Consider the following 11,405-nt stretch of genomic DNA (forward strand, 5'->3'; position numbering starts at 1 on the left):
GGCGGTAGGACAGACAGACAGGGGTGGGGGCAGTAGGACAGGCAGACAGGGGGGGGCGGTAGGACAGACAGACAGGGGTGGGGGCAGTAGGACAGGCAGACAGATGGGGTGGGGGCGGTAGGACAGGCAGACCGGGGTGGGGGCGGTAGGACAGGCAGACAGGGGGGGGCGGTAGGACAGACAGACAGGGGTGGGGGCAGTAGGACAGGCAGACAGATGGGGTGGGGGCGGTAGGACAGGCAGACCGGGGTGGGGGCGGTAGGACAGGCAGACCGGGGTGGGGGCGGTAGGACAGGCAGACAGGGGTGGGGCGGTAGGACAGGCAGACAGACAGGGGTGGGGGCGGTAGGACAGACAGACAGATGGGGTGGGGGCGGTAGGACAGGCAGACAGGGGTGGGGGCGGTAGGACAGACAGACAGATGGGGTGGGGGCGGTAGGACAGGCAGACAGGGGTGGGGGCGGTAGGACAGGCAGACAGGGGTGGGGGCGGTAGGACAGGCAGACAGGGGTGGGGGCAGTAGGACAGGCAGACAGATGGGGTGGGGGCGGTAGGACAGGCAGACAGACAGGGGTGGGGGCAGTAGGACAGGCAGACAGGGGTGGGGGCGGTAGGACAGACAGACAGGGGTGGGGGCAGTAGGACAGGCAGACAGGGGGGGGCGGTAGGACAGACAGACAGGGGTGGGGGCAGTAGGACAGGCAGACAGATGGGGTGGGGGCGGTAGGACAGGCAGACCGGGGTGGGGGCGGTAGGACAGGCAGACAGGGGTGGGGCGGTAGGACAGGCAGACAGGGGTGGGGGCGGTAGGACAGACAGACGGATAGACAGGATGGGGGCATTGGGGAGGGCCAGGTGTTGATCGCTCTCTGTCTGGACTCCAGAGACTGAGGCACTCGCCTGGACGAACCGAGGGGAGCAGCCGGGCCTGAGCAGGAGCAATCCGTGCTGGGGATCCCAAGAAGGGGCAGATGCAGCTGCTGTCTCCTGGACCGGCATGGAGACGCGAAGGCTCCCAGTGGAGGTAACACCTTCTGATAGCTCAGGCTGGATGGCAGCGGGCTGGATGGGGGACCCCTGGGGCACTTCCAAGACCCGTCAGTGTCTGGAGGGTCACAAGAGTGCGTATGACTAGAACTGGGATTCAGATGAGGACAACACTCCTGTGTTTCCTTGGGCTCTAGGTTGGTAGCAGGGCCCAGCCTGCATCATCTAAATGGGCTACTAGAATGTTATTGCTGGTGTCTGTGTGACCAGTGTCGGCCCTGCTCTCCAGGGACAGGGACTCACTCCACCAGAGATGCTGCTCCCTCATGGCTTCAGAGAGGGCAGTGGTTCTTTAGGGCTCATCACATCTTTACCACACGTTATAGGATGGATGTGTATGCCTCTGTGGCCACAGCCTGCAATAAAAACACTCCAAGTGCAGTGCTTGAAGGGATGCTGATGTTCACAGCCAACTGCTATAATCCCCAGTAAGTTGTTCACTTGGAGAAGACAATGTTATAACCTGGCACAGGGCCCTTCTCTATGATCACTAGGTCTCTTGCGAGCAGGGTCCCACATGCTTCCCAGCCGGCTGGCTCTGCTTCTAGCTCAGACAGCTTACCCTCCTGGGCTCAGACCTCCTGGCTGAGGCCCTTGTTGGGATGTGGGATGCTGCCCCCCCTCATCCCTGAGATCTCCTGAGTCCCCCAGGATTCCCATTACCAAAACTCCAAATCAGCCAGCACCTCTCTCCTTGGCTTTTTTTCTTGTAAAGAGCCTCATTTATATTAAGAAACATAAAACTCTATACACACGCAGGCCCCGAGCCCCACCGTAGCTGTGGGTACTCTGGCTTCTGGTTTAACCCCTTCGGGGACAATGTGACGGGAAAGCAGGGAACACAGGCTGAGCCAAGGAATCTTTAGCCACGGTACCTCGAGAGGTGCAGATCTTTGAACTAAGGAGAAGTCCTGAGACACCCTCCTCTGTGGTCCAAACTTACCGTTGGTCTGACCCAGCATGGCCATTCTTATGTTTGTTGGTTGTGGACATGAGGGGGGACTGTAGGAGTTCTACCAACGAAGGGAGCTGTGAAACGGAGCTGGCACTCTGCTCCTGACAACACCCCTCTCCCCACTGGGGTGCTCAGCTTTGTGCCAGCACTTTCACCTGCCCTGGCATCTGGTGATAGATCCTGGTGCTTAGCCCTGAGAATGCCAGGTCTGTCTGTCTGGTTCCTTAGCCACCCAACAATCAATGGAAGCACTTTTGTGTGTAACACTAGGTATATTTCAATCATCCAAGGGAGAGCAAATGTTCCTTGTCACAGTAAAGAGCCAATCCTGCAAGGTGCTGCCTGCCTTCTATTGGGTGTTGAGCACCCTCAGTTTCCTTTTGATTTCACTGGGATAACTTTGACTTCAGTGGGAGCTGAGAGTGCTCCGCCGGCTGCAGGACGTGGCTCTATGTTAGAAACCTTTGCATCAAGAGGTTGGTGTAAGTTTGAAAAGCACATAAAGTATTCAGCCGTCTTCTGTACAGTGCGTCTAGTGCTGCTGTGGAAACACCCTTTGCTGATAAGAGGAGCTAACGTACAGCTCTGCTATGATCCAGAGTCCAAAGTACCTAACAGTAACAAGCAATAGATTTGTTAGGCAGAACTGCTTCACTAGAATTCTCCAGACTGCTTATCTGCCTTTAATACCTGTCCTCCCTCAGCTTCCCTCAATGCCTTTGATCCCCTGTGGGACTTGGTGATGATACTGTCACTCGTAGACCAGGCCCTGGGCGGCAGGCCCCTGTGGACTGACCATGCTCACCCTACCGGTGTGATGGGGTTCGGCACTTGTGGGTCTTCCCTTGGGGAGCTAGTGACCAGACAGCCTTCTCTCAGACCAAAGCAGTGTTCGTGTGACCTCAAGATCCAAGCAGAGCATAAGAGAAAAAGGGATTTTACAACAAAAGTCTACAGGTCTAGAGTCCTTACCTGTGGGGGGACAGACTGTTCCCCATAACATTTCCCCCCAGCACGCCCCCTGTCCTTAGAGCCAGCCAAAGGCCTTGCTTGGCAGTTTCCTGGGTTTGGCAGTTTGGTGAGCTCTGCCGGCGGTCAGGCTGGAACAGCCACGCGAGGGGCTCTTGCCTCCCCCCTCTTCTTAGGGCATTTCTGACAATGCTGCTATTGAACTAGCTCAGCGACCTGGCCTGCTGCAGTGCTCAGGTGTGGCAAAGTGGGACTGGTCTGTAATATCTGTAGGAAGGACACGCATGGCAGTAACTTACTGAGCGCGGGATTGCCACCCCGTGCTGCAAAAGGGTTAACTCTACACCTAGGGCAGAGCAGGAGCGTGAGGTGTGTGTGTCACAGGGGTGGGATGAATGGGGCCTTAAAGGACTGGCTGAAGCTGACCCATCTCAGTGGAGGATCTAGAATGACAATGGGAGGCCCGAGGTGGCATCTCTGGCAGGTGGAACATGTGACCTCACCTCAGCATGGGTTGGCAGGAGGGGGATCAGAGCTGGCTTTTGGAGAGACTCGGCAGCTCTCACCTGGGACTGACAAAGGTGACAGAGGGAGAGGGCCAGAAAAGGATTCCAGGCAGCATGGCTGGGTGAACACTGGCTTGGCCAGGATGGACCATGTCTTAACCTTTGCTTGACTGTACTAACCTAAGGACTTCCCGATGCTGTCTTCTGGGGGACTAACAAACCCGCCTCTGCCTGGTGTCACTGCAAACAGTGGCTGAGGTGTGCTGGTCCCAGAAGAGTGTAACGGTCTCTGACCAGGAGTCTGTCTCAGTTGGACTCGCTGGGCGGAGTTCATGGTGTGACACAGGAGTGCTGGAACCCAAAGCTTCAGTCTTGGAAGCGTTGAGGCGGCCGGGTCTACCCTAGAGGAACAGTGAGACCCCTTGCGGGTCTGGCCCAGTGAAGGGCTCCTTCAAGGAGCTGTTTAAAAGCTGGAGTGGATCCATGAAAACAGGCAGCTCCAAATCCATCCCAGGCCACGTAGGTTTGTTCGTCCTGTAAGCAGGCCACGCTGTTTTTACTTAGGCTTTTCTGACCACTCTTGGGCCTCTCTGTCCTTTAGTGTGGAGTCACGAGGTTCTGATCAAGGAATGAAAACAACACGGATGTTTCAGACTCAGTAACTACAACTTCTCTGCTGGAGCCAAACAAAATCCTAATCCCAACTGGCCTTGCTCCCACTACAAATGTAGTATTCCTCCAGTCCTGTCAGTTAGTGCCCACCCTTGAGACAGCACCTGGCCAAAGTGGACATGAAATATTACAGGGTGCAAAGGAGGTTGGGAACTGTGCCTGCAAGCATACTAGGATAAAGCATTCCTCACTTCCTGTCCTAAATGCTTGGGGAGCGTCTCTGTGCATGCCCAGCTGCTGTGTCCCACCACAGAAGTGGTCACACTTCAGGGTGGGGTGAGGTAATCCGCATTTCTCCTCAGGGCCATGTCCCTGGCAAACTTGATCTGAATTCTTCCGCCCTCCCATGCAGCAGCCTGGGAATTGGGCTGAAGCTTCAGAGAAATTAAAACAGGAAGGTGGTCTATTGATTCATTAAACAGGACTGTCATAACTATAAAGGGAAGGGTAACAGCTGTCCTGTGTACAGTACTATAAAATCCCTCCTGGCCAGAAACTCCAAAATCCTTTTCCCTGTAAAGGGTTAAGAAGCTCAGGTAACCTGGCTGGCATCTGACCTAAAGGACCAATAAGGGGACAAGATACTTTCAAATCTTGGGGGGGGGGGGAGGCTTTTGTTTGTGTTCTTTGTTGGTGAGTGTGTTCGTTCTCGGGACTGAGAGGGACCAGACATCAATCCAGGTTCTCCACATCTTTCTAAACAAGTCTCTCCTATTTCAAACTTGTAAGTAAATAGCCAGGCAAAGCGTGTTAGTTTTCCTTTGTTTTTCTCAACTTGTAAATGTACCTTTTACTAGAGTGTTTATCTTTGTTTGCTGTACTTTGAACCTAAGACTAGAGGGGAGTCCTCTGAGCTCTTTAAGTTTGATTACCCTGTAAGGTTAATTTCCATACTGATTTTACAGAGATGATTTTTACTTTTTTTCTTTAATTAAAAGCCTTCTTTTTAAGAACCTGATTGATTTTTCCTTGTTTTAAGATCCAAGGGGTTTGGACCTTGATTCACCAGGAGTTGGTGGGAGGAAGGAGGGGGGATGGTTAATTTCTCCTTGTTTTAAAATCCAAGGGGTTTGGATCTGTATTCACCAGGGAATTGGTGAAGGTTTTTCAAGGCTTCCCAGGAAGGGAATCCATTGAAATGGTGGCAGTGGAGCCAGAGCTAAGCTGGTAGTTAAGCTTAGAAGTTTTCATGCAGGCCCCTACATTTGTACCCTAAAGTTCAAAGTGGGGATCCAGCCTTGACAAGGACAATGAATCATGGAACCAGTGCAGCGTCTCTGGGTTGTTGAATTTGATCATTTGATTTTGCGCTGTCTCTAAGTTGACAGCATACTCAGAGTTTTGTGTTGACCGTATAGCATGACATTGTGGAAGTTGTCTGGGGGAAGCTGGCACCAGAGTCGGGAACAGCTGGGGCTTTTGCCTCCTGGGAAGGAGGGAGAGGCACTTTGGGATTGTGCGATACAAACGTGAGCTGGAAGTTTCAGCTGAAATTGTTTGGAGTGAGACAGTTCACCATGCTGACGTTAGATTAGCACATTTCAGAGCTCACACCATCCGCACAAAGAAGGTAGTTCGCACCTCTGAGCTATTGCTTCAGGCTGGCTGCAGACACAGGCAGACATCACGGCATCAGTTACGCTGTGTTCTTATTTTAAAGAAGACTGTACAGCAGCATCTCAGAAACGGGAGCAAGTCAGGCACTGCTGTTCTTCTCCAATCACGGCTTCCCCAGCAAATGCCCTAGTTCTTCTGTGCTGCGCAAGTCCTGCTCTGGGGCCCTTCCCCATGTGTCTCCCATTCTCTTCCCAGGTCATCACCTACATCCTCAGCTTCTTGCCCATTGCCGACAGGAAGGAGGCCTCTCTGGTGAATCACACCTGGTACTTTGCAGCCCAGGACTCCCTGCGGCAGGTAAAGCCCACCCCTCATCCATGTGGCGACGGCGTGCCCACTGGCCCAGTCCTGCTGAGTCCCCTGTGTTAATCGGCCCCCACCTTTGGATCCCACATGTGCCCAGGCAGCCGGCTCTGGGCCGAGTCCAGTCCCTGCTTCAAGCGGCAGGACTTGTAGGGCATCATCCTCGGGGAAGACCTGTCATGTGGCCCCCTTCCTGGGACGAAGGACTCCCACAGCCAACTGCCCCAGGCCCCAAAGCTAGTGCTGATTGTTCCCAAGCCTCTGCAGCCACTCGGCACATTCCCTCACCTGTAGGCTCTCTGGGTGGCAGTTCAATCCCTGGGCACCAGGTGGCTGTTAAAACAAGGGCAGTGGCTTTGCAAGGAACTTCTTAACACCCCCTCTTTACTCCTAGACAGCACAGGAGAGTTACAGAGCCAGGCCAAGCACATACCTGAATGCAGTCCCCCGCCCCCCACCCCCTCAGCTCACTGCAGCACTCAGACCCCCCCAGGCTCACTCTGCAGTTCCCCTCTCCCCCCTCCCCCCCCCCCAGCTCTCGGGCAGTGCACAGGCTTGCACTCCCTGGGATCTGCATTCACCGCCTCATTCTGCACATGCTCAGTCTGCTCCCAGCGAAGGGGCGGAGGGGAAGACAGCTGTTCCCTGGCTGTGTCTCTGGAGCCTAGGGCACCTCCATTGTTGTCCCCAGACCCAGGGTTTGGAGCCTCAAGGCCTGTGCTAGCCTGTGTCTCCAATGCTTCCCCCAAGCATCTCCCTGGAGTCCTGCCTCCCCTCCCGGGGGCATTGCTAGTGGCCTGGATGGGTGAGCGCCTTTGCTCTGCATTCCCCCGTTTGTGACGACAGCCTCTCCCCTGTCGGTTCCAGGAGAACATCCTGTACAACATCCCAGCCACCTCCGCCTCCCTGGCTGCCATTGAGAGCCTGGCCAGACGGTGCGTGAGCTGCGTCAGCCTGACCAGCCTCGACAGCTCCACTGTCTCCCGGGACGTGATCCAGGCTGTCTCCTGTCACCTGGGGCCACATCTGCAGAGCTTGTGTCTGCGTGGGAGCAGCCTGCCCGAGACGGCCTTCGTTCACCTCCTCCTTGCCTGCCCCTGCCTCTCCGCGCTGGATCTGACTGGCTGCAACAGCCTCTTCATGTCCGGGACGCTGCTCTCCAAGCCAGAGACCATCAGCCAAGCCCGAGGAGCGCTGACCAACCTCCAGGAGCTGAACCTGGCCGGCCTGCGCTACCTGTCGGATCTCAGTTTCAACCGGCTGACAGGCTGTGCGCCACACCTGGCCCGACTCTCACTGGCTCGCTGCCACCTCACCTTTGAGTTTGACCCCTACCGCGGGTCCAGCAACTACAACTCCTCTGCCCTGCTGTCCTTCCGCAACCTCCTGCGCTTCCTGAAGGAGCGGGCCAGCAGCCTCAGGGCCTTGGACTTGAGCGGCACCAGCATCACCTCGCCGGCGATGAGGTCCCTGGTGCAAGTGGAGGGGCTGCGCCTGCGGGAACTCGTGCTGCAGAACTGCAGGGACCTCTCCAACGAGGCCATCGGCCTCCTCTGTACGCACCAGCCCCACCTGACCGTGCTGGACCTCACTGGGTGCTCGGAGCTGTCCGACCGGGCCGCCCTCACTGTGTCCGCGGGGCTGCGAGCCCTGCAGAGCCTGGGCCTGGGGAAGCTCCAGCGCCTGACGGACGGGGGTTTCCTGGGCATTGCTGAGCTCCGGAGCCTGCAGAGGCTGGACCTGTCTGAGTGTAGCCTCGTGAGCGGCAGTGAGCTGGTGAAAGTGTGCTCCACCCCAGAGCTGCGGCCTAGCCTGGCCTCCCTCAGCTTCGCCTTCTGCTCTCTGCTCAGAGTAAGTGCCCCAATTCCTGCTATTGGCAGAAGGGGCAGGGCCCTGCCTTTCAGTCCCATACCCCTTCACCTGCAGCTGGGCCGCCAGGCTCTGCCCCACCGGGACTCTCTCCTGCACAGAGCCTTGGCCAACAGGGCACGTTTGGCATTGCTCAGTGCAGCTCTTTGGCTTCTCACTCATTCCCTTCTCCTCCCCAGGACAGCTCTGTCCTCTCGCTGGCCAGGTCCCTCAGCCCCAGTCTGCGGGTATTAGACCTCTCCTCCTGCGTCTCCATCACCAACGTGAGCATCCAAGCGATTTCCTCCCACCTTCCCCGGCTGACTGTCCTCCGACTGGCCTGGTGCAAGGAGCTGACGGACTGGGGCCTCCTGGACGTAGAGGAGCCCAGAGAGGAGCGTCACCATCGCAGAGAGGTGAGAGCCCGCTCCGGAGCCTGGCTGATGCCCGTGGAGCAAAAGCCGAGGCAGCAGGGGCTCTCTGAGTGCTGCCAAGGGCCAGCCTGTGCCCAGGCAGGAGGATGCATGGAGGTGGTGGCAGCGCAGTCCCAGGTCGGCACCTTGGTTTCCTGCAGGGGGCCAGCATGGAACGGGAACGTCTGTGGGGCTGTTCCTTCTCTCTGGGACCCCAGGCCCAGTCCCTGCCACAGCTCAGAGGATGGGAGGCCGAGAGCCCCCCGGGCTCAGCAACATGTCCCTTTTCTTGGCAGAAGGACGCAGGGCCACAGTTCAGCAGGAATTTCGGTAACATGGGATTCTTCCTGCCACCCCTGCAGAACCTGGAGCAGGATCCCAAGGTCCTCAGCGACTCCGCCTGGAACGAGTCCCAGAAGCGGCACCGGGCCTCCCTGCAGGCGCTAAAACAGCTGCAAGAGCTCGACCTCATGGCCTGCAGCAAGCTGACTGACAGCAGCATCACCAAGGTATGGAGAGCCCGGCCGTGGATTGGGGTCAGCCCAGCCCAGCGGCTGTCCAGTGAAATCCTCCTGGGCTGCGTGTTCCTGTGCACGTACCAGGGGAAACGGCGCCGGGTGCTAACGGCTCCCTCAGCACTGCCCACCAGGTGCCCACGTGACGCAGGGCGCTGAGGCGGAGGAATCAGGCTCTGATCTGCTTCTCCAGCTGGGGAGCTGCCGTGCGGCTGGGTGGGCAGTGTGCAGACACCAGGCTGGCTGGGTTAGAAGCTGCCCTGCCAGCAGAAAGCAACCCCCTCCTGCGCAGTGCCAGCAGCGGTACTGACCCAGGGCGAGATCGGGGGTAAGACCTCATTCCTCAGAACTCCCGGTGCCACGGCTCTGGGGGGAGCTGGGCTGAGGACGCCTTTTCTCTCCTTCCTAATACTTTATGCTCTGAAGTTTTCTGGGCAAGCCTTGCCCAGGCCGTGAGCCGGTGGTGAAGATGTGCCCACCTGAGTGCCAGCACAACGGCTGTAATACTCTGGAAAGGTTCAGGCCAGCTCTGCCCGATGGGCTCTCATCCGTCTGTCCATCTAGGTTATCCGCTTCCCTGCCCTGAGGCGGCTGTCCCTCGGCTTGCTACCGGAGATCACCGACGCCAGCCTGGTAGCAGTGGCCAGGGGTTGCCAGAGCCTGGAGCAGCTGTCCATGAGTCACTGCGGAAAGCTGACTGATAAAGGCTTCCTGGAGGCCGCTAGCTCTCTACGGAGACTCCAGCACTTAGTCATCTCTGGCTGCAGCCAGCTCACAGGCCAGTAAGTATCGCAAGGCCTTCCTCTACTGCTGGCCTTCAATGGGGGAGTCGCCCTGCCTGTCGCAGGCCGGGAGGAAGGGGGAAGAGAGCCCTGATTTGTCTCCTTTGCAGGACACTGATGGCCCTCAGCAGGGAGTGCAGACAGCTGAAGAGCCTGGATGTCTCCATGTGCCATGGGATCAGCATGGCCGACATTGAGCTTTTCCAGGCCCAGCTGCCCCTGCAGACGTGTGTCCAGTCGCGCTTTGTGGGTGGAGCAGACCTTTCCTTCACCCTGTGAGCGGGGCCAAGCGGGAGGCTCAGATCCCTCCGGTCTGGGGCAGCTCAGAGAATGGCTGATGCTACAGCTCAGGCCCTTCCCCATGGGTGCGCTGCTGTTCCCCGCGTCCCGCTCCCAGCTGGGACACGCGCTCCACGGCGTCTTGGCCTGGGCTGGGGGGCGAGTGGTGACACCCCTTGGCCAGAGAGTTCTAGTGTCTAACACTACGTGCAGCTGGGCCGCTGCCAAGGTCCAGCTGGGTGTGCGAAGACCCAGGCCAGGCCCTGAACTCCCGCCCTGGCACACCCCCAGGGTGCCTTTGGGAGATGCTGGTATGCAGAGCTGTTTGGAGCCTGGCACCTCCAGAGTGAGTTCCAGGGGTCCCCGGCTGCTCACGCAGGGCTGAGACAGTGGGAAAAGCCGAAAGCCAGGGCACCTGCCCAGGGCTGCGTTCACCCAGGGGGAGAGGGTGATAAAGCCCCTTGAAGGGGTTGGGTGCTTCCTTCCTCAGCAGTATTGGGCAGTGAGAGCTGCTGTTCCATGCAGTCGGCAGCGCTCGAGGCCGAGGCCAGCGACGACTCCAAGGCCCCTGCCCCGTCTCCCCAGCACAGTTTGCAGCTTGGGCCTAAGCCTAGTGCTGCAAAGCGGGGGGGAACTTCGCTGCCTAAGCCCACCCCCTGCTCTCTGGGAGGCAGAGTGGCATGGGAGATGGCTCACTGCCCGCTCTCCCCCTCCAGTGGTGGTGGGGGGTGTCTTACTGCCCGCTCTCCACCCTCCAGTGGTGTGGGGGGGATGGCTCACTGCCCGCTCTCCACCCTCCAGTGGTGGGGGGATGGGGATGGCTCACTGCCCGCTCTCCACCCTCCAGTGGTGGGGGGATGGGGATGGCTCACTGCCCGCTCTCCCCCATCCAGTGGTGGGGGGATGGGGATGGCTCACTGCCCGCTCTCCCCCATCCAGTGGTGGGGGGATGGGGATGGCTCACTGCCCGCTCTCCCCCCTCCAGTGGTGGGGGGATGGGGATGGCTCACTGCCCACTCTCCCCCTCCAGCGGTGGGGGATGGGGATGGCTCACTGCCCACTCTCCCCCTCCAGCGGTGAGGGGATGGGGATGGCTCACTGCCCGCTCTCCCCCTCCAGCGGTGAGGGATGGGGATGGCTCAGCACCCGCTCTCCTGTGCCAGGACAAAGCTCTGTGCTGCCAGCCTGTACCTGCCCCCACCGCACCAGCAGCCAAGGCCGCATCAGCTGCTTCCAGAGCACACTGGTCTCCGTTTCACGCGTTCCTCACCACCCACCACGACCCTCCTGGGAACCCGCCCCGTTTGACTCCTCCAAAGTGACGCGTGGTGCCTTTACCCGGCGATGGGCCAGTGCTCTAATAAAAGCCTCTAATTTAAACAGCCCCACTGACCTGTGCTATTGTGAAAAGCAGGAGAGCCTGGGGCCCCAGCCCCCCCTCTGCCAGGGAGGGCTAGCTCAGTGATTTGAGCTTTGGCCTCCTAAACTCATAGTTGTGA

General features: G+C 58.3%; 1 protein-coding gene across 2 annotated transcripts; it reads left to right on the plus strand.

The window, feature by feature from the left end:
• The first annotated feature begins 822 nt into the window (after positions 1–822).
• Positions 823–11,291, plus strand: LOC128848966 (F-box/LRR-repeat protein 2-like). 2 transcript variants are annotated; one of them, XM_054049275.1, is made up of 7 exons: positions 823–1,024; positions 5,962–6,063; positions 6,937–7,920; positions 8,118–8,333; positions 8,627–8,839; positions 9,410–9,627; positions 9,738–11,291. In XM_054049275.1, the coding sequence occupies exons 1-7, from the start codon at positions 998–1,000 to the stop codon at positions 9,904–9,906; spliced, it is 1,929 nt and encodes a 642-aa protein (XP_053905250.1). In that variant the 5' UTR covers positions 823–997; the 3' UTR covers positions 9,907–11,291. The 2 variants fall into 2 exon arrangements, with proteins under 2 accessions (XP_053905250.1, XP_053905251.1); XM_054049276.1 differs by having other exon boundaries at positions 8,693–8,839.
• The last annotated feature ends 114 nt before the right edge of the window (positions 11,292–11,405 follow it).

The sequence above is a fragment of the Malaclemys terrapin genome, chromosome 14, assembly GCF_027887155.1.
Source record: "Malaclemys terrapin pileata isolate rMalTer1 chromosome 14, rMalTer1.hap1, whole genome shotgun sequence".
Lineage (NCBI taxonomy): Eukaryota > Metazoa > Chordata > Testudines > Emydidae > Malaclemys > Malaclemys terrapin.